This window comes from Hypanus sabinus, chromosome 3, assembly GCF_030144855.1.
Source record: "Hypanus sabinus isolate sHypSab1 chromosome 3, sHypSab1.hap1, whole genome shotgun sequence".
In the NCBI taxonomy this organism is placed as follows: domain Eukaryota; kingdom Metazoa; phylum Chordata; class Chondrichthyes; order Myliobatiformes; family Dasyatidae; genus Hypanus; species Hypanus sabinus.
In genome coordinates this window covers 69328004-69352172 of record NC_082708.1, presented here as the reverse complement: position 1 = coordinate 69352172, position 24169 = coordinate 69328004, and the positions used below count along the sequence as shown (strand labels likewise).

Sequence of the window (24169 nt, the reverse complement as noted above, 5' to 3'; positions counted from 1 at the left end):
GTGACCACGCATTTGAACTGATCTAATGTGTTGCTGGAGAAGAAACACAGAAACATGCAGTAATACATCATGTTTTACAGCCGGATATTGAGATTTGGCCTAATTTGAGAGCAGTCCAAATGGAGGAAACAGCGCATGTTAATGCACGTTTCTCGGTGTAAATATCTCTAATTCTGTTTCTAAACAGTATTTGGGCAATTTTATGAATGTCTGTAGTAGATTATTTTAGTGATGGTGCTAAATAATGGTTTTGCAGGTCCAAAATAGATACAATTCAATTTCTAGACTATCTGGTCCACATTACATTTGTCAAGTAATAGGCTTAATCCAATTAACCTGCTTTTGTTCATATCATAGAACAGTCAAATTATAGCAAAAACAGATGTAAACTCCTGTGAAGAATGGTTGGTGCAGCATATTATTTGGAAGATTCAGCACAACTGTGTTAGGTAAATTTGCTTTTAATGTGCTGCCATTAAAAGTGACTTTGATAGTGAGTAAAAGGAGAGCAAGAGAATGCATTAATCAGATATGCTGATAGCCAAGTCTCTGGAGGGACTGCAGTCCCATACTCCAGCAGAGGCTTGAGCATCATATCTGGCTCCATACTCTGGACCACTACTGAGGGAGTGCTGTGCCACTTGTGATTGTCCTTGGGATGCAATATTAAAAGGGAGCAAGTTTAACCTTGTTTGCATAAAACAATTTCATGACACTGTTTTAAAGGATGCCAGCTTGCAGTACTCCTGCATCAAAGCACCAGCAACATGAGTTCCATCCTGCCCTCTGGTGCTGCCTGTATGTAGACTGGACATCCTCCCTGCGATTACACTGATTTCTTTGGGGATGCTCTAGCATCCTCTTACAGCTCAAAGCAATGTAGGTTAATTATATAGTTGAGTGACAAAAGTTGATTGCAATGTAGTCCAACTGATTACAGGTATCTGGAAAATTAACGGAAGTCCTCAGTGAGCCTGCACAGAATCAGTGAGCCATATGCCCTCTTTGCCGTCATGGAGTATGGACAAAGGAGTTAGTCTATTATTCACTAAAACCAACTTACACTGTTCAATTTTGACTGAAGCAGCCCCATGATCAGCTCAAGGAGGTAAAACCTGGGACCAAGATCAAATTAGCAAATGACCACAGGTACCTTTCCATATAAGTAACAAAAAAGTGGGGTAGAAAAGAAAAGGGGAAAGTCACAAGGTCTGACAATGATGTAAACATCATCTTCAAAAAGGCAGCATTTTTTTAAGACACAATGCTCTGTGTCATTTGCAGCATGAGCTTAGGTGGAGCAGGTATCAATGTTCATCTAATTATGTTCCTTCAATGTAGCTTGACAAAGTTGTGTTATGGGTCAGGTTTTGCAATAGGACTTGCCCCACGACCTTCTCAAACAGAGACAAGTGTGTCACCAATAGATAAAGTTGATAGTGAAGAAAAACTGCTCCAGATGATCTCATCTATCACATAATGAGCAGTTAAAATTGGCAAAGACCCAAGAAGAAATATCCAGCAGCCCAGAGACAGTTTGTGTAAGACTTTGTGTCAAAAATTCTAATTGTGTTTATACCAATGCAATCATATTACCAGGCATTCTTTCCGCTCCAAACACAAGATATTTAAATTATTTCTCTTTTGCTACAATAGTATTCTTTCCATCCAAGTGCAACCAGGAGGATTTTTTTGAAGTATCATATGTCTATTATAAAGAACAACTGTAACTTTAGGTAATATATTTAGACATAAGTTGGCCCTGCAGACAATAAGTCTTAATGTTACAATCTGACAAATACTGACACACTGATTAATGCATATTATTGTCAGATTGTAACATTACTGGCCTTAAATGAATACCATTTACAACCGAACTGTAAGTATTGTACTAGACGACAATTCTGATGAAGGGTTATTGTTCAGGCTTTATATTTTGAAATATGGCTTTGCTGACTTTTATTCTGGCAGCGTTTAACTTTGAAATTCAGTTGGATCACGTAAGGATGGCAGCCATTTTGCTTCAGAGATTTTCGGTCAGATCAAAGTTCATATACACTATTCTGGACTCTTTCTTTTGTGTGCACCAGCAAAACCATCATTTTTCTACTCTTACTCAATTGTAAAGTGAGTAGTGCCCTAATAAAGTACATGGATCTTAGACACTATATTCTGACTCCCACGTTCAGTTGAGTGGAGTCTGGCTTACAGCTGAATTGTGTACTTCCTACTTCACACACAAGAACAGCAGTACATTAAAAAGATGTGAACACAGCTGGCCAAGCAGCACACAAATAGTCGACGGCATGAATAACAAACATTATGGTTGAAAAGTCTGCAAAGTACACAACACCACAGGAATGACAAAGTTCACCAGACAGAGCAACTGACAACAGTTCCCATCACAGTTCACTGCGATCGTGCGGATCATGAGCTGGTGCTGCAGCAGCACGAGCCAGAGTGAAGGCAGAGGCTGTAAGAGGGAGACTGCTATTAAAGCTCAGCTAGAGACTAACTTGGAAGCCCTGCATCTTGGAAAAGAGGTTGCAGCTGCTACCACCCAGGCAAAGATATTAACGGCAGCAGCAGAGCAAGAGGGTGAGAAGCTTTAATTTAAAAAAAGCCACCCAGCAATAATACAGGGCACACATGAGCGTATAAGCAATTATGTAATGGACCAAGTCAGCCAACAGTCTGAGTCCACCTGCAACGCAAGATCAAAAATCTCAACACTTCATTCGATTTATCTCTCACACTTTACATAACCCTTTGGAAAAACTCAGCAATCAGCACACTGTAGCCAATGGTCTCCCCTCAGTTAGTGCTAGTGGAGCCTATGCAAGACTAAGGAAGAGTCTTTATAGACCACAACCTACTGGTCTAAACAAAACTTTTTGGTTTATAGACTAGTCATCTGTCCTATATTACCAGGCAGCACAGTAGCATAGTGGTTAGCACAACACTTCACAGTACAGGCAATCTTGGCTCAATTCCCACCACTGCCTGTAAAGAGTTTGTACGTTCTCCACATGTGTTTCCTCCGGATGCTCCAGTTTCCTCCCATAGTCCAAAGACGTGCTGGTTGGTAGGTTAATTGGTCAGTGTAAATTGTCCCATAATTAGGCTAGGATTAAATTGGTTGATTGCTGGCGGTGAGGCTTGATGGGCCAGGAGGCACTCTCTGCGCCAAATCTCAATAAGTAAATACATGAATAACTGTAAGGAGATGAATCACGGACCACCTACAGTGGACACCTGAACCCCTTCGAAAAATACCACCAAAGAACCTTACGAAAGATTTTGCGAATCAGCTGGGGACAGACACACTAACACAAGTATACTGGGGGAGGCCAACATGAACAGCATATCCATCATGATAAATCAACACCAACTCACACAGATACCTAACTCGCAACTCCCCAAACAGATCCTTTACTCACTGTTGAAGGTCAGTGAGCCCCTGATGGGCAAAGAAAACACTTCAGCCTGATGAAATCAACCTGAAGAATTTCAACGTTACATATAAAAACTGGGAAAACATTGCACTTGACAGATGCACCTGAAGGAAATCTGTTCAAGAGGGAGCTAGGCTACACGAGAGCGACCTCCATTGTGCCGCAAATAACAAGCGGCGGCTGCAAAACGAGAACAATAGAAAGGCCCAATCACTAACCACAGCCACAACATACTCGTGTCCACACTGCACCAAACATGTGGATCCTGGATTGGTCTGTACAGCTACCTGACGAACCACCAATTGACATCCTATTAGAATACCTTACTTGTCTCGAGTGATTGAACTATTATTAAGTTGGTTACAATAAAGCTCAGAAATACTTAATCCTTCACATATGCTACACAACTTTCACTTACTTTGTCAACACCAAATAAGGAATCCCACTGATGTTAAAACAGAGGAGACAATGCCAAGATTTGATAGAAATGACCTACATCAACAAGCAAGGCTTAACGTGCCTCAGTACACAGATAGTTTGCCAGCAGGTCATCCAGTCTTCAGTCATGATAGATATGGAAAATTATTAGGCACACAAAGAGCTCATGAGCATTGGCCTATCAAACTTTCTTGACCATTCACAAAGGTATAGAGCATAGGAGTCATCTTTTATTAATACAATCAAAGACCTGGAGCTCATTACTGGTGAGGAGTTGGGCTTGCTGTTAAAATGACTAGGTAAGGAGTCTTCAGACTATGTGAGACATTTCAGAACAGTTCATATAAGCAACGTAGCTGCACATTTATGGAAAAATGAAAGAGGCTTGATAAATGTTACAGTGCGTCGGAAGTAACAGATAGCACATTTTCAAGGAGCTGGACAGCTTTCACCTTCCCAAAGTTTGCAAATAAGGATAAATGTAAGTTAAAAGAACTTGAGGATCTGTTAATGGAATTGCTTTCAGGAAAGGAAGATGGTTATCTGCCTGGCTTAGCTTATAAAGAGTATGGAGTCACATATTCCCCCCTTTTCTTTCTTCATTGACTGCTCTCAAGCAAACATACAAAAAGATCCCAGCTTCTCTCTTCCCAGCCACAATTATCTTGCACCAAGAAACCTCCTCTAAAGCACAAAAATATTAGGATTCCAGTGAAAAGCCATAAGACCAATGGCTCCAAACCTACAGCTCAGAAAGAAACTGTTGTTAAAGATGACCCAGCAAAACATTGCTCCATCCATAACAATCCCCACCCACTGTGGAAGTGTTGTGGCTTTTGGTTTAAACCCACTAAAGGCATCCCTGAAGGGAGTTGCCTCAGATGCTGTTCTTCAACATCACATCTCCTGTGTAACTGCAAGGCAACATTAAATTGTAATGAATGTAACAATAACAGTCATGTTACAGCCCTACATGCTTGTCCTCTTCCGTGGGCATCCAAGGTTCCAGACCACACTTCAGAGCAGAGCGGGGAGGAAAGGACAGAAACTTTGCAGTCTGTGAACTCTTTAGGCTTAGAGGTTTGTAACAGCAGTCTAGCCATGAAGTCCTGTTCCAAGATACTGCACACGTAATTAAAATGTATCCTAAAGGGCAATGAGAGAATGCTTTCAAGATGTTTGATGATCAGAGTAATAGATCCTTAGCCCAGTCAGAGTTCTTTGGCAACCATGGCAGTTCAACATCCTACAGCTTGCAGACCTGTGCTGGTGTAAGGGAGAGATCAGGTGGAAGAGCAACAGGCTGTCAGACTGAAGCAATGGTGGCATTACTCAAACACTTCCAATGCTAATTGAGTGTAATGACGTTCCAGACAGTCAAGAAGAAATACTAACTCTTAAGGCTGCTCTCTATCACACCCATCTCAAGTGCCTTGCCAAAAAGATCCAACCTCTGGATGATAAAGCCCAAATCCTACTTCTGCTTGGGAGAGAGATCCTCTTAGCACATAAAGTCAGGAACATGCCAGTGGTCCTGGGAATGCACCCTTTGCACAGAAGCTGGACTCTCGATGGTGATATGTCTAGGGAACATCCACAGGTCTCCTGTTCACAGATTTAAGACAGCCATTCTTGAATACAGGAGGTTCTCACTGTTTAACCCCTTGCACAAGCCATGTCAACCTTAAAGAAAAGGTCATCTTCAGCTCACAGCGGCAACATGGTCTCTCACAAAGTATCATTATCAACAGAACATCCCAAAGTAACGTGCCTCCTGAGATCGATGGACAGAGAAAACACAGTTACACAGCTGAACACAGTTACTCTAGCCAACGGCCAACAGCTAGGCAAAACCACAGGGTAAATCCAGGGTGTGGAGGAAAATCTCCAATTACTAATGGAACTGATCCTTGAAAGGAAAAAAACATCTGGGCAGCCATCAAGAAGCAAAAGGTGTGTAGCAGAACAACTATGTAATCAGACAGCAGACAACAAAGGGAGTGTCAATGTGGTGTATTGTGTTGAACACGCCTTTAATTTTAAAATTCAGTTGGACTATGTAAGTAGGGCAACAATCTCATTTTAGGAGAGTATATATACACAATTCTGTGTTGTCCTTCTTCCATTTGCACCATCAAAATCATTATCTTTTTATGCTTCCTCAATTGTAATGTGAGTGCTGCCTGAATAATATACCCGGAGCTTGGAAGTTACATCCTGACTCCTGTGTTCAGTCGAATGGAGTTTGGCTTTTTACTTCACACACAAGGAGAGCAGTGCAGTTATCAACTAAAAATGTTAGCACCGTGCCTTTCTGTATAGATGCTGCTTGATCAGCTGATTTTTTCTGACATTTTGTTTCTAGTTCAGATGTACAGCAACTGCATTTTATTTTTGCTTTTCAATAGATTGCAATGTGGTGTTTATACAGAATGATCTAGAAAAACTGAGCAAATATGGACTCTCTAAATATTTCTAGAAATGTACTTCCAAATGTACTTAATTTGAAAATGGTACTTTATACCAAATACTGCAGAAATACTAGATATTAACCAAAAATCTGTCAAAACAATATTCAGTACTGACATAGTACAAATAGAAGAGGACTATTCAGCTAACTTTGATAACAAAAATAAGTTATAAGGTTTGCTTCCACGGATGCTGCCCAACCTGCTGAGTTCCTCCAGCATGTTGTGTGTGTTGCAGTTATAAGGTTGATTTGTAAGGATTTGTTACCGTGTTTTAGTTTAATCACACCCTATGGATCTATTGCTTAAAATAGGGCTTGCTCCATTTCAATTCAGGAATTTAAATTTGCACCATTCAAAGTCTATAAAACTACCTTCACTAAAGCTCCAAAGTCAAGCTAAACAGGAAGATGTTACCTCTGTACTACTTGCAGAACACATTAATTAAAGATGTATTAAGCCAAAGGAGCACTCCTGCCCCAAGAAAGCACAGTGCAATTTCACTTTCCTCCTATACTTCTAACAACTGCCAGAATCAATATTGAGAGACATTTGTCAAACACTGCACTGTTGCACTGGAGATTCAACCTGAAATGCACACTGTTAGCTATTCGATATCAGTATTTCCTATGGGAGTAAGTATTGCAAAAAAATTTACTTACAAGCAGCAAATCCAGAAATAATCCAAAATGTTTTGATGGAAAGTAATTCCAATAGCTATCATCTTTAAGTGTTTCAACCGTTTTTGGTTTTGCATGCATAGTCATCGGCTTTGTGCAAGAATCGTGAATTGAAAATAACAAAGTAGTGACTTAGGTGTCACCCAGAGCTCAGTGATATTATATTACCTTTGATTCAGAAGGTCATGATTTAAGGCATGAAACCAACACATAATTTAGTAATATATTGCACCACATGACCGTTTGGATGACATGCTAAGTTACCTACCACTTCAGCTAGAATTAAAATAAGGCATTGTACTACTTGAAGGGGACTCCTTTTGTGTTCTAGCCAACATCATTCTTCAACAAAACTAAAAATAATTACCTTGCCAGCAATTTCCTCCTCATTACAGTCTTTTGAGATCTTTGCTTGCTGCAAATTAATTCAATTCACTACTTCAGAATCAGAATCAGGTTTATTCTCACCGGCACATATCATGAAATATGTTAACTTAGCAGCAGCAGTTCAATGCAATACATAATATAGAAGAAAAAAACAAACTCAAATAATAACTAAGTAAATCAACTACAGTAAAAGTATACTGAATAGATTAAAAATCTTGCAAAAAGCAAAAATAACATATATTTTAAAAAAGTGAGGTAGTGTCCAAGAGTTCAATGTCCATTTAGGAATCAGCTGGCAGAGGGAAAGAAGCTTTTCCTAAAACACTGAGGCTATATCCACACTAGACCAGATAAATCCATAACCAAAGCTTTCTCTCTTCGTTTTGACCCTCCGCCCACACTAAAACAGCGTTTTCCTCCACCGAAAATAGAGCTTTTCTAAAACGCCCTCCACAGTATGTAATTTTGAAAACACCAGACCGGCTGAAGCAATGTGGATGGGGTAACCGGAGAAATCTAAAAAACGCTGTCATGACTTGCCGGAATAGATGGTGAGGGCAGCGCGTCATTACATTGTTTTCTTGAATGCAACCTAACAATTTCAGAACAGACAGCAACAAGACTGAACCCAGAAGAGTTAGAAATGTACTCACCAAATACTTTGACCCATAACTTACTGAATAAATAAGTATACTCACTTTGCCCTGTTTTCTGTCCTTGCTCGTATGAAGGTGGTTTACCTATTTATGCAAGTACTTCTCTGACAATAGATGTGTAACAGCCTCAAGTGACTCTGTATGGAAATACAAAATAATCCTGATGCAGACGTGTTTTATACATTTAACAAGGGGTTTTATTAATTCAACAGTGTTCATCAGTTTTTCAATGTTCGTCGTCAGCCATGTCATTCTGTCAGTGAACTCCGTCAGTTGCCTCCATACGCTCCAGTATTTGTTTTTTTTTTACTTTTAAGTCCTTCTGCGCGAGTTCCAACAGCTGTCCATCATTTAAGTTTTTCTAGTCTGTAACTGACCAAACGTGCAGCAAGTCTTTCACAGCGAGATTCAACACCAAACATATCACTTGCTTTCGGTAGATATGTCCTGCGCATGCGCAGCAGGAGGAGATTCACCAAAATATCAGTTTTAATGTGGACAGTATTTTCAAAAATGCTTAGTGTGGACGCCTATCGTTTTTACGCGAAACCGGTGTTTTCAAAATTATCCGGTCCAGTGTAGACGTAGCCTGAGTGTGTGCCTTCAAGCTTCTGTACCACCTACCTTATGGTAACAGTGAGAAAAGGGCATGCCCTAGGTGCTAGACGTCCTTAATAATGGACAATGCCTTTCTGAGACACCACTCCTTGAAGATGTCATGGGTACCTTGCAGGGTACCAAGCCCAAGATGGAGCTGACTACATTTACAACCCTCTGCAGCTTCTTTTGGTTCTGTGCAGTAGCCCCCCACCCCCACCATACCAGACAATGACCTTGCTTATAAACTATTTCAATGGTAAACAAAGAAAATTCGTGATACCATGACTTCAAAAAATAGTACTAGATAAATTGCAAGAAAGATAAGGTTGTGACAGTATGTGATTTTAACTTTCCACATGCCTGAGCCGGACTCCCATACTGCAAAAGAGTCAGATGGGATAGAAATTGTCAAATGTGTTCAGAAAGTTTTCTTATTCAATGTATTGGGGGAGACTAGTAGAAAAATTGCAGCAGCCTTGGAAAAAGAATTAAATTTTCCTTAGATGCTGAGTGAAATGCCAATTAACTGGAAGATAGCTAATGTTCCGTTGTTTAAATAAGGCTCTAAGAATAAACTGGGAAATTATAAACCGGCATAAGTCTGACATCAGTGGTTGCTAAGTGGGTGCTAATGACACTACTGTTGCAGGCCAAATCAAAGATGGTGATGAATGTGCATTTAGGAGGGAAATCTGGCTGAGTGGTATCATAACAACCACCTCTCCCTCAATGTCAGCAAGATCAAGGAACTGATTATCGGCTTCAGGAGAAGGAAACCAAAGACCCATGAGCCAGTCCTCATTGGAGGATCAGAGATGAAGAAGGTCAGCAACTTTAAATTCCTTGGTGTTATTATTTAGGACGACCTATACAGGGTCCAGCATGTAAGTGCAATTACAAAAAAAGCCCAGCAGCATCTCTACTTCCTTAGGAGTAGAAATTCAGTAAGACGTCCAAGACTTTGACAAACTTTTACAGATGTGTAATGCAGAATATATTGTCTGGCTGCATAACAACATGGAATGGAAACACTTATGCCCTTGAATGGAAAATCCAACAAAAAACAGTGGATACAGCCCAGTTCATCATGGGTAAAGCCCTCCCCACCATTGAATACTGTCACAGTAAAGCAGCATCCATCATCAGGGTCCCCCACCACCCAGGTCATGCTCTCTTCTTGCTGTTGCCATCAGGAAGAAAGTACAGGAGCCTCAGGACTCACACCACCATGTTCAGGAACAGTTGTTACATTTCATTCATCAGGCTCTTGAACCAAAGCAAATAACTGCACTCAACTTAACTTATCCCATCTTTGAAATGTTCTCACAACCAATGGACTCATTTCAAGGACTCTTGATACTTATTGCTTATTTATTTATTATTATTTTTCTTTTTTGTATTTACACCAGTTTGTTGTCTTTTGTACACCGGTTAAACACCCAAGTTCATCTGCTCTTTACTTCATTCTGTTATGGCTGTAATTCTATAATTTATTGATGCCCACGAGAAAATTAATCTCAGGACTGTATATGGTGTCATATCTGTACTTTGGTAATAAATTTACTTTGAAACTTGTGTTACTTGAAGGCATTCTAAGGTACCTTGGAAAAACCTTATCTATTAAAAGTATTTTAATAGACAAGGCCTGATTAGGGATAGAAACATGATCTTATTCATGGTAGGTCATGTCTAACTAATCCTATACAGTTTTTCAAAGAGGTTATTAGAAAAGATGAAGGAAAAGCAGTGGACATTGTCTGCATGGACTTTAGCAAAGGCCATTGACAAAGTCCCACAAGGAGGCTGGTCCATAAGCTTCAGTCACTTGGCATTCAGGACGATGTAGTAAATTCAATTCAACATTGGCTTTGAAGGAGAAGCCAGAGAGTGATAGTGGATGATTGGCTCTCTGACTAGTGGTGAGCCACAGGGATCGGTGCTTGGTCTATTGTTGCTTGTCATCTACAGTAACAATCTGGATGATAATGTCATAAAGCAGATCAGAAAATTGTGATGACACTAAGAAAAGGGGTGTGGTGGGCGGTGAGGAAAGGTATCAGAGCTTGCAGTAGGATCTGGACAAATGGGTGGAAAACTGACAGATGGAATTGAATGAAGACAAGTGTGAGGTTTTGCACTTTGGTGGACCAACCAGGGTAGCTTTTTAATAGTGAACAGCAGGACACTGAGGATTGCAGTGGAACAAAGGGATCTGGGAATTTACATCCATTATTACTTGTAAGTGGCGACACAGGTAGATAGGACCAGAAAGACAATTTTTGGCACATTGGCCTTCATAAATCAAAGTATTTAGTATAGGTGTTGGGATGTTATGTTTAAATTGTATAAGATGGTGGAAAGGTCTAATTTTTGGTCATCTCCCTACAGGAAATAAGCAAGTAATATTGAAAGTGTGCAGAAAATATTTACAAGGCAGTTGCCAGGACTCGAGGACCTGCGTTACAGGGAAAGGTTGAACGGGTTAGGACTTTATTCACTAGAGAGTAGAAAACTGAGCGGAGATTTGATAGAGGTATACAAAATTATTAGTATGGAGAGGGCAAATGCAAGCAGGGTTTTTCCACTGAGGTTGGGTGGGACTACAAATAGAAGTCACAGGTCGAGGGTGAAAGGTGAAATTTTTAAAGGGAACATGAAGAGGAACTTCTTCACTAAGAGGTTGTTGAGAGTGTGGAACAAGTTGTCAGTGCAAGTGGTGGATACGAGCTCAATTTCAATATAGAAGAGAAATTTGGATAGGTACATGAATGGGAGTGGTATGGAGGGCTATGATCTGGATGCAGGTCAATAAAACTACGTAGATTAATGGTCTGGCATGGACCATGGCCTTTATTTGTGCTGTAGTGTTCACTGACTCTATGTAATGTTAGTGTAATTTTATTAATCAACTGAAAATAGTCAATTTTCTTGTCTCATTCCTTAATTAGTCAACACAAATCAGAACCAAATGCAAATTGTAAACTAAGGTGTAATAAAAATATAAACATCTTCCTCTTTTAAACAGCATACAATACTACAATATGAAAAAGGCAAAAATAAGAATCTCCACGATGAAGTACAAAAGGAAGCCATTCAGATCTCTGTGCCTGTGCCCATGGTTAAGGCATTCTCAATTTATTCCACTCTACTTTGCCTTGAACGTAACTCAAAAATATTCTCCTGCATGTATTTTTCCAATCTCCTTTGGAAGCTACTGTTGAATCAGCCTTCAAACAGCGTACAACATATAGTCACAATTCACAGTTAACATGTTCTTGATCTCAGGTCACCTTTGGACTTTTAGCAAGTTCCTTGAAACAGTGCCCTCTAGTTGCCAACCCAACTGCCATTAGCCTTGTACTGTCAATAAAGAAAGAAACATCAAGATTATGAACACCTTAATTAAGTTGCCCCGAAACATATATTCTATATGGAGAATTCCACTTGACTGAAGTCCCTTAGTTCTGGTACCATTCTAATATATCTTTTCTAGGATCCTGAGGTTCTTCATTAATAATGCCAAACTGGTCACACTGGAAACTGGGGACCAATTAAATACAATACATCTTGATTAATTAAAAACAATCAAGCCAGGAAATATATTAATTTAATATAATTTCTGTTTTAATTCCATTTTCAATTTCTCTGCTTCATCTTTGATGGATGCAAATTAATTTAATGCAATTTCTTGCAGAGAAGCTTCCAGACTGTGCAATTTACAAACATTTTAGATGAATATATTATCTAATGCACAGAGCCATTTATATCTATTCAGCTTGCTAGGAATTTGGTTAAGGTCAAAGCGATCACTCTAGGTACTGCATTTGCTTTTAGATGATTAAAAAGAACTGCTGCAACACTACTGGTAGAGATGAATTGGAGTGTAGCTGGGAAAGTACTGCTAGGGTATTAATTTACTTTACAGAAAGTTAATGCCCTTGAGCTAAGTTTCTTATGTGTATGCTATTAATCCATCCAGTCACAAACTCACAAATCCAGACTTTGTTAGCCCAACTTCAATTTGTCTCGAGGACAAGGGAACTCAAATTAGCAGTACGAAGACTATGAGCCAAACGCAGAATATGATTAAATGATCCCAATACTGAAACAGCATCTGACAAGAGGTGGAATTACAACATTACAGACATCATAATCAAAAGACAGACAATTTATTGCTTTACTGGGAGATGTTCAACTGTCAAACCTGCAGCATCAAGGATTATTTACCTCACATGCAGCTTTCTGAAATTAGGTTGTTGTGTTTGCTTTCAAAGTGAGGATTACATGGAAAATTCAATAGATTAATGGGCTGTGAGATTACTTAGTATGGTTTGAAGGTGCAAAAGGCTCTTTTAAATTTTAGGTAATTTGTTTCAATAAAGTCAATTGGAAATACTAGAAATAAACACAATGAAACACCTTATCTGTCATTCAAAACTGACCTGCCCCATTATTAATATTTTCTTAACTTTCGCCACCACCAAGGTGTCATCATTAGGACAGCAAGCTGCTCACTGCACTGTTCACCTGTGCTGCATACTACATACATTTTGTATTATATGTTATTAACTGATTTTTATATGCTTTATAAATATAAGGTAACTTATAAGGTATATAAATGATCTTATTTATGGCAATATTTTGCTTTATGTATTATATGTGATTTAAGTTTTGTGGGTGGACCGTGCTCAGGGGGAGCTTTGTTTCATTTCATTGTATATGTGTACAGTCAGATGACAATAAACTTGAATTATAACCAAATGGAAACAGGGATTGTGGATTCCACAGTAGGCTTCTTCTGAAATTTTTTTTAGATATTATTTCTTGGACCCAAAGATATGCAAAAATATGCAGTGAGTTCAGTGCATGTCTGTATCTCGCCAAGTTGAAAGGTGGCAATAACAGTGAAACTCTCAAGAATTTGATTATAATCAGTTTTATGGATGCAATACACATTGAACTCTGCAAATATTAAAAAAGGATCAATAATAGTTACAATAGCCATAAAATAAAATGGGCCTGGCTTAATGTAAAATGTGTTAAAATTTCAGATCCCTTCAAAGACATACCCTACAGTTTATGATGAAAATTTAAAGATTCAAAACTCAGCATGATTCATGGAACTTTGAAAGAAAATAACAGAATTCTGACTTAGACATTCTTTCTTCTTAATCCCCCAGGATATTCTTCGTAGAAACGCTGCGCACAAGCCAGTCATTGGGTCATCAGACAACTGACTGAACAACTGCACACAACAGTAAATGAAAACCTGTCAAACTACAGGTCACAGAAATAGTGCTTTTCATCTCAGGCCAACTAAGTGATTATTCAGTATTTAAGTACTTAAAAAGAGGAAGCAATCCAAATAAGACTTCTTTGTATTTTTTTCAAATCAGCTTTCCCTCATGAGCATTTTAACATTCATAAAATAATCCAAAACACTTAAGAAAAATGCTAATATGAAGTACATTTTTGTATGGTTAACAAAGCTTGTATTAATTATAAAATATGTTGTCAAGGCAATGTTTGAAAGCGGAACTTGGCTCTATGATGGAGGAATACTTCTTTGTCAGTGGGGGAAAAAAATGAAAGAAATAACAGTTCCAGCCAACACCATCAAAAGAAGCAGTTAAAGGCCGGTGCTTTGAGTCTCAGCTATTTGCTGATAAAAGATAAAGCTGCACAACTGTTTATCAGTTTTGAATGAATTTGAATGAGAGTTGAGCCACAGTGAACTATTAATTCAGCAATATGATACGTATTAGAATAAGCCTTAAGAATTCATGTGTATAATACCTCATATTAGATAAGCCTTGAATGAGTATTGCAAGTTTTGTTTAACATTCTGTACCACATCACACACTTGCAGATTTTGAGAACACCTGAGAACAGGTTCTGTTCTACCGACTGTACTATCAAATGCTATTCTATGTAGCATGACACCATGCAGGCTAGCCACAAATTCTTAATATTAAGTTTACACTGTACCATCTGTAACAAAGCAATAACACATGCAGTAAATGTGCATCAGCAAATTATGACCATCCATTATTGTCAAAATATTTTCAAGAATTAACAAAATCTAATAAAACCAATAAGAACTGCAAAAATATCATATCTTCTGATTTTTCAATGAACATCTGCATTACTTAACCTGTTTTTCTTTCCAAATACTCTTTAGATAAAAATATGAAATACTGTAAATCTGGTAGATATTTTACCGTACAACTTACTGTGATATAATTTGCAATTAATGATGAGATAAGAAACTAGTTTAACAAATATCTGAATACAGTGGATTCTAGTTAATTGGCCCACTGGCTAAACGGGGCAACCACTTATTTGAGACAACTCTTGAAGAACAAAAACTAATCGAGAAAATTGTTGGAAATCCCTTCATTTATTCGGGACACCATGCTGCTTAATTGGGAAGGGAGACTGTTGCCAAACAGCGTAACTAACGTAAGACGCGTGCACTCGTGTGGCTATTAGACACTGCAGTATACTTATAGTATTAGTTACATATGTCTGTGTTCAAAAAGCAGTGATTTTTGTTACTGATAGTTGGTGAGAAATAATCGGCCAGATAATTCAGAACTGTCTGGTTCACTGCAGTTTCAAGCATTCAGGCTTGGAAATGCCAAAAATGGATGGGGGGGGGGGGGCGGGTGAAAATGAAACAATTTCACTACTTCAATAAGTTAGGCACAACAAAGAATTTGAAGGTATCAACAATCAACGTAAATGTTACAATGAAATAAAACTTTGAAGGACACAGTTGGCAGCAACATTGTATGAAGGCAGTCAATGATCTACACTAGGTTTCTGTGATTCTGTTCGTTTACAGTCAATCAAAAGAACACAGTATCCTCTATCGATAACTATTAGAAACTAACACACAGCTTTATAGTACTACAGTAGCACAGATAGTGTTCTAACATGTTCTGTATTTCATTTAAATACATAACTTGTTAATCTGTTAAATCAAATTTTTTGTATACCTTCTTAACTATTTCCTTGAAACTTTGGCTAATTGGGGCTGCCGCTTAATTGGGCCAAATGTGTCCATGTTCCAAGGTGTCCCAATTAACCACAATCCACTGTACTTATGCTAATTAGAAATTCAATCTAAGCAGGAAATGCATCTTCCAAACCCTTACACATCACACGTAAGACAAATTATCGAGAATCTTTGACATCTGCTGGGTCCTACCTGTATCTTCATTGACAGTGAAACGTCCAAGCCCACTGCCATCCCGGATGGTGTATTGTACCTCTCCGTCCCTTCCTTCATCATTATCTTTGGCTGTCACCTGCACAACTTTTGTTCCAATTGGTGCATTTTCCTTCACAGATGCCTTCTTGGCAAACTCTGAAAACCGTGGCGCATAAAGATTTTCATTCACATCGACTACCTCAATCTCTACAAATGACGTTGAAGATAAGGATGTCGGCCGGCCTTTATCTTTAACACGAATTGTCAGGTTGTAGAATTGCTGTTTCTCAAAATCAAGCTCTTTTGTCAGACGCACTGCTCCACTGGCTCTGTCAATTTCGAACTTCCCATTGTAATCATTTCCCAAAGAATAACGCAGCTGGCCACCTAAGCCAAGATCAGGATCGTGAGCTTCCAACCACATTACCACAGCACTGACAGGCATATCTTCAAGGACCTTAACAAAGTAACTTGATGGAACAAAACGGGGAGCATTGTCATTGATATCACCAAAAGTAATCTCCAGTGCCACCACTGAGTAAAGCTGATGACCACTTTCAGCTTGATCACGGGCTTCTATTTTCAATGTACAATTTGGAATTAATTCCCGGTCCAGCAACCCAGTCACATAAACAATACCAGTTGAGGCATTAATGCCAAACTGGTGAGTGCTTGTTAACAGTGTGTAAATTATTTCACTATTACGACCCAGGTCTTTATCTGTGGCCTCAATCTGAACTACTTCTGTACCAATTTGTGTATCTTCTGGAATATTAATAGAATAATACTCTCGTAAAAATTGAGGCCTGTTGTCATTAGAATCCTGGACATGGACAGTCATGAGTCTCCAGGCACACTTCGGAGGAGACCCCAAATCATAGATAGTGATGTTCAGAATGTATTTATTACTTAATTCCCGATCCAAAGGCATCAGAATTGTCAGCCATCCAGTTTCCATTTCAATATTAAAACAACTATCAACATTGCCATCAGAAATGGTGTATACAACTTTTCCATTGAAGCTACTGTCTGCATCTGAAGCTGAGATCTTAACAATTGTACTGCCAACAGGAAGATCTTCCTTAACATTTATTTCTGAAGGAAAGGATTTATCAAACTGTGGGGACTGTCTATTAATTGAATAAAGGTCGAGGAATACGTCTTCCATGGTTGACTTGTTTATTTTAGCCCTTTTGAGTAATTTCTCAGTTAATTTCTGAGCTGCTCCTGTTTCCCTGCAGATGTAGTCCTTTGTAGCAAGTTTACCATGCACCAACGAAATGTTGAGGAACATTGGATCAGCAAAGTTCTCTCCATCCGAAGCCATTATCTGAAGTGAAAAAAACCCTTCTTTTAGATTTGCACTATCCAATGGTTTTGTTAAGAAGAGCACACCAGAATCAGGATTTAAGTCAAAGAATCCAAGTTCATTCCCAGAAATGATAGTGTATTTTACCAATTCCAGTTCATCAACGTCAATTGCTGAAACTGCAGTTATTTGTTCACCAACAGGGAACTCATGGGAAATCACTCCTCGGCAGTCCACTTTCTCAAAGAGGGGTTTATTGTCATTAACGTTTTGCACAAATACAGTCACATTTACCTCACTCTCACGTCGATAAGGTGATCCCCAATCTGAAGCACGAATGACAAACTTGTAACTATGAGCTGATGACTCAAAATCTAATTGTTTGATTGTGCTAATGACACCAGTGAACTGGTTTATTGTGAAAGGTAATGGATTCAGATTGCCAATGCTGTACGTTACATATCCATTTTCTCCTTGATCATTATCCATGGCAGAAACAACGAGCACACTGCTGCCAATGGGCGCACTCTCATTGATAAATGCCTCATATGATTGCTGCTGAAAATGCGGGGTGTGATCATTGGCATCCTCGATCTGTACAATAACACGTACTTTGATTTCATTGGCATCGCTCTCCACTTCTAACACAAAATGTTCTCTTTCGAGGGTGCTTATGTGCTGTGCTGTGGTTATGAGACCAGTCCGAGGATTAATGTGGAAATGATGAGCGTCTTCAGTTACACTAAGTTTATATTCAACATTTGGTGGCTCTGGCTTCAGCTTAACAACAACCACCACAGCTCCAGGAGGGGCAAATTCATTCAGCTCCACTTCATAGAGATCTTCTTCAAACATCACTTGGTGTTCATCTTCCTCCAGATTTCTAATATGTACTATTTTCACTGCAGAGAATTTCTGAGGGATTCCTTTATCTTTTGCTTGTAGGGTGAGATTATAACCATAAGGAAAATCTCCCCAGGGTATTCTCTTTGCTTCCTTTATTCGATACTGTGTCCCTGTTGATCCAGTTCTAACAAGATGAAAGTGTTCTAAAGGATCACCTGCTACAATAGATATTGATTCAATTTCCCCATTGATTCCATCATCTAGGTCATCAACAGTAACAACGGCATAGGTAGGATCATTATCCATCAAGGAAGGAATGTGGGTCACCACACTTAGAGTTGGTGCGTGTTCATTGATTCTATCAATGCGAATGACTAGTTTTGCAGTACTGCTTACTCCATTGTTCCCATAAAGCTTCATTCCACGATCCACTGCTAAAACTTCCAAATCATATTGGTTGGTCTCGTCATAATTCAGTCTGCCACTCAGAGAAACCACTCCGCTGGTTGGGTGAACAGCAAAGGTGTCAACTCTGTCTTTAAAATAATAATAAAATTCTCCATTTGATCCAATATCCGCATCTGTTGCCGTCACTTGTGCAATACTGGTTCTCAGAGGTGTATTTTCTGGAATAGTTACAGAGTATGTTGTGGGAGAAAACAAAGGGCGCAAATCATTCATATCCAAAACTTGAACATTCACTTTTGTCCATGCTTCCAAGGCTTCACCTCTGATAGTGCCTTTCACGATGAGCAAGTAGTGATTTTGAACTTCCCTGTTTAATATGGCAGAGTTGCCCCCCTTAGTCCTTATTCTGAGGAAACAGAAATCGCCAAGTAAAAACTCTTCTGCTTTGAAGAAGCTGTCCTCATCTCCAGAAATAATCCTGTATTTAATGTCCCATGATTGATCAGACACACTTATTCCCATTTTAACTTGACTGTTGGCATAGGTTCTTGCAGCAGAGTTCTCGTAAATTGTCGCATTGTACAGGGAATGTGTAAACTGGAAGGTCGTAGACAATGCTGGTTCTTGAAACTGGCGACTCTGACAACTGGGGTCAAACAGCTGGAACAGCAGAAGGACGAGACAGAGGAAGGAGAGTGGCAAATCTGCCCTGCAGCCCATCATTACATCCATCCCATCATTCTTGCATTCTAAGATATTGATGGAAAAATAGGTTACTAATATGGCCAAAATTTGTTTGTAATTATTCTACTCACTAGAATCTCATTCCTGCATAGTATCTTGATGTTCTCAGTCCAAGACATCTGATGATCTGTTACTTAATCATTTAAATTTTTTTTTGGCTTTGGAAAGGTGTTTTAACCATGGGATGAACATTTATGCAAATTACTTATCACTGCTTAAAATTTATCAGTTCATTTTAATGAATTATGCAATAACTCACACATTGGTTAGTAGCTACTGTTTTTCCCCCTACAGACTGTTTGAAAGACAATATGTTGGCATCATTCTCACTCCTTTATTTAGCATTTTTGTGATTCATTTGCTTTTTATCAGTATAATACAGTAATTGATGCTATTAAGGGGACACACCAATGTTAGTTACAAGTTCTCCAATCATTTTATCTTGGAGCTGGACAGCAGTGGAGGCTTTTTTTTAAAAAAACATGTACATTACAGATTTTAGATTTTTTGGCAAAGTATAACAATCTACTCTGACCTAATAAACAATATTGAGGTACTCCTACTAAAGTTTGTTACCAAACTAAGGTACAGAATAAAACAAAAAAAATTAACTGCAATTACTTGGCAATTTCTCATTCATTAATAGTTTGCATAGAATCCTTGCAACAATTTTTTTCAAAAGCTATATTTAAAAGGTCAAAATTGCAAAGGTAAGCTTAGCTACTCATAATATAATGAAGTTCCTTCAGCCCATTAGAGCTCACCAGCTTGCAATACCTCGTTACCTTAGATTAACACCCTACAGCATATTTTGCAAATGTCTTAAAATTACTTTGGAATTTTATTTTCAAAATTAAAAAAAATACTTGTAACAACAAATAATTCATTTAAAGTGTGAAGATGATGCAGCTATATTAAAACTGCTCACTTTCATTCTGCAGAAACGTACATTTAATTAGTAAAACAATTTATGCACTATAACAAACGCTATGTGAAAGGGAAAAAGGACCAGTTTTTAATTACATTAGGACTTTGACCTCCAGTTTGCACACATTAAATATACATGTATTACTCTCAAAAGAGAATTTACCCTGCTATTTTGCTTCTGGAGAAAAAAACCCAAAACCAATATATTTTAAACTTAAACTTTTTCTTCTTACCTATCCAAAATTTCCAGGAACAAGTTTATCCAAAACATGTTAGCATAAATATAGTATAACCATTATGCCCAGAACTGTTAATCTTATCCAACCATATGCTTAAATCATTTACTAGTTTTCCCTGCTACAGTCACCAACTGGCACAATTCCCACTGCAGTTCTAGATTCTGGGAGATTGCCAGATTAGGTCCCTACTGCAGTTGTAAAGAGTTGATGTGGTACTGTAGTAATAGCAAGTGTCAGCATTATTGTAACACTGATGGACTGAGTTCAGTGAAACATTTCAACTCTCACTCCTGGCTGTAATTCACAGATTCTGACACAGTGCCATGTCATCATATATTTTCAAAACTGGTGCAAAAATACCTGATTTATAAAATCACAGAATGCTAAAGCACAGAAGGGTGTAATTTTGAATATCATGCTTGGGTTACTTCTTCAATACAGTTATCAAATTAATACAACTGCACTGCACTTTAAAAAAAATACATATAGGTAAATTAGTTTGTTATTGTCAGATGAACCAAAGTACAGTGAAAAACTTGTCTTGCATCCCCTTCATACAAATCAGTTCATTGCAATAGAGATGGTACAAGATAAATCCATAACAGTGCAGAGCAAAGCTACAGAGGAAGTGCCATGCAGGTACACAATAAGGTCCAAGCTCATAATGAGGTAGACTGTGAGGTCAAGTTATCATCTTATCGTACTAGGGATCTGTTTAATAGTATTATAACAGTGGGGTAGAAGTTGTCCTTGAGCCAGTTTGGTACATACTTTCAGGCTGTTGTACTTTCCACCCATTGGGATGGGAGAGAACAGAGAAAGTCTCGTCTGTGTGGGGTCTTTGAATATGCTGGCTGCATTACCAAGGCTGCAAGGTGCGTAGACAGAGTCGATTGAGGGGAGGTTTCTTTTTGTGATGGGCTGGGCTGAGACCATAACCTTCTGCAGTTCCTTGTGGTCAGGGCAGAGCAGTTGCCATACCAAGGCATGATGTGTGGGGGTCCCCGACAAACCGAACATTTACTTCCTTCGAGGAGGAAATAGTGAGTCACCTTCTTTATCTGCTGCTATCCTGAGAAGTGTACAGTCAGAAGTTCTGTTGGCGAGGAAGTTCCAGAATTTAGACCAACAACAATGGCATTAACTTTCAAGTTAGGATGATGTGTGATTTGGAGAAGAACCTGCAGGATGTTGTTTTCCCTTGCACCCAAAGCCCTGGTTTTTCTTGGTGATAGGGTCAGAATTTGGTAAAGTGCAGCAAGGAGTCACTTAGGCTTTATATATGATACGCAATGCAGCCACCATTTCTCCCCAGCAATGACTAAAGACTTTCCCTTCTATTACTCTGTGTGCGAATGAAAATTACCTGCAAGTCTGTGTCCACCATTCTTGCAGATAAAGTCTTTGTGTATAATGATTCTGCCTTTGATTCATTAGCCAACTAACTACTCTCTCTCCTTTGGCTATTCGCTCTTTTTTCCCCCCAGAGAAAATCGTTTCATTTTTAATCATTACACAATACTCTTTCAAGATTTTGGCCTGGTTTATTGAAGTTTTTTTTTAAAAATGGAGCCACATCAAAGTCTTGATCCATGAATGAATTGTTGGCCTTAGGCTTACTAGACATGATCTTTCTCCATTTCAATGGGTCAGATGGGTATTGAAACAGCGAGTGTTTTCTGACCCCCAAAGCAACACTTTAGAAGAATAAGGCAAGTTTGAAGTTGACTGCTATGGTGAAAGCGCAATTGAACCGAGTTTCAGGCAATTGCAGTATTATAGTCATGCAGCACAGAAAATGATCATTTGGCCCATCTCCTCAATGCTGACCAAGGTGCCTACTTGAGCTAATCCCATTTGACATACTTGCCCCACATGCCTCTAAACTTTTTTAAATCCATATACCTTACAATTGTCTTTTAAACATTGTAATTGTACCCACATCAACAACTTCATCTGGCAGCTCATTCATATTTCAACAAATCTTGTTCCTCAGGGCCCCTTTAAATCTCTCCCCTTAAATCTATGCCTTCTAGTTTTAGACTCCCCTACTCTGGGAGGAAAATACATTACAACTGTACAACTTACACAATCCTCATGATTTTATAAACTCTTATAAGATCAACCCCAGTCTCTTACACTCCAAGGAAAAAGGCCTAGGCTCTCTTTGTAACTCAAGTCCTCCAGCCCCGGTAACATCTTTGTAAAACCTTCCACCTCAATGTTCTCCCAAATTAAAAACACAGCACCGCCTCCTCTCTAGCCCCAGCTCTAAAATGCCTGTAGCACCTGTACCCCAAACAATTGAGCCGTCAATCCTGCTCATTCCTCTGCCATGTTTTTGTAATAACTTTATTATCTGGGCTCTACGAGCTCATGCCTGTCCATGCATCTTGGGTAAATGCAGTATAGCCTATCAGACCTTCCTCACTCCCACTGCACTTGATCATTTTAAACAATAAATGGGCTACTGCAGAAACTCAATGTCAGGTAGTCATGGTGGATGGAAATGGATGGTCAATGTCTCGAATCAAGAATCTTCATCTGGAAAAGGCCCTTAACTCACTTTAACTTCTATATCTGCCTCAGCTTTTTTATTCACCACATTAATTTTTGAGTCTCCACCCTTATAAGACTAAACTGGACCCTCATGAACAGCACTAGTGAATCTCTCTATCAGGGTGTTGGTCCCCATCTAGTTCAAGTGCAATCCGTCCCTCTTGCATACTTGCCTTTGCCCCAGGTGAGATCCTAATGGCCCACAAACCTGAATCCCTCCACCCATTCATCTCATTAAAAATTGCATAAAACATTTATTTATAACATTATGCAGCATTCTTTATGTAGTGAAATGAAGACTTTAGTCAGCAATTCCATTCATTTTAATTCTCTCTCAAGATTGACCCGAAAAATAATGCAATGCAAAACAAATGTAATTAGCATTCAACCTCTTATCATGTCCATTAACATATACAGTACATAAATGCTCAAATTCAAAGTGGGCATTTGCTTCAATTGGCCAAAAAAGGGAGAGTTAATATAACTTTTCAGAACATTAGTTTCAAAGTAACAGTAACACCTTTCGTATTTTATTTTTGAGTGGGAATTGAGTGATAATATTTTATGGGAAAATAAACCAATAATTAATGAGAACGCTGCAGATGATTGTTTCCCTCATCTTCCTGGATAAACTGTTTTCACACCTATACTTGTCCAAACTGGACTGATTTAATATGAACTAGATCAACTTGCAATATAAGATAAAGGAGCAGCAATAGACCACGCAAAGTTTTAAACCTACTCCATTATTTAATAGAATCACGGCTGATCCTCAATCTCAACTTCACTTTCTTGCCAAAATCTCAATATCCCTTGATTCCCTTAAAATCCAAAGAGCTTTAGATCTGTCTTGAATATATTTAACAACTGAGCATTCCTTACTGAAACGATGTTTTCTTCATCCAATTCCTAATTATTTGATGCCTTATTCAAGAAATGCTGTCACATTCTATGTTCCCTAGCGTCAAGAAGTAATTGTACAGTCTCCAGTCTATTAAATCCTCTCAGAATCTTGTTTCAATAAGATTATTCTTCACTGAGCTAAAGCCAGGCACTGTAGCACCATCTTGCTCAGTCTCTCTTCAAATGTCAACTCCCACAACCCAGGAATCAAGCTACAAATCCTCTACTTCAGTGTTTCTAAGGTCCATAAGAAATTTCATAGGAACAGAGAAGAAAACTGCAAGTTATATTTCAATTATCATCTCATGAAAGACCAGTAATAACTACCAAAAGG

General features: G+C 38.7%; 1 protein-coding gene across 1 annotated transcript in view; it reads right to left on the bottom strand.

The window, feature by feature from the left end:
- Positions 1–24169, bottom strand: part of fat3a (FAT atypical cadherin 3a) — a 570475-nt gene that overhangs the window by 447620 nt on the left and 98686 nt on the right. Inside the window, exon 4 of the mRNA XM_059964604.1 lies at positions 15898–19212. Within this exon, the coding sequence (XP_059820587.1) occupies positions 15898–19195 (3298 nt within the window). The 5' untranslated portion in view covers positions 19196–19212. The remainder of the gene's footprint in view (positions 1–15897; positions 19213–24169) is intronic.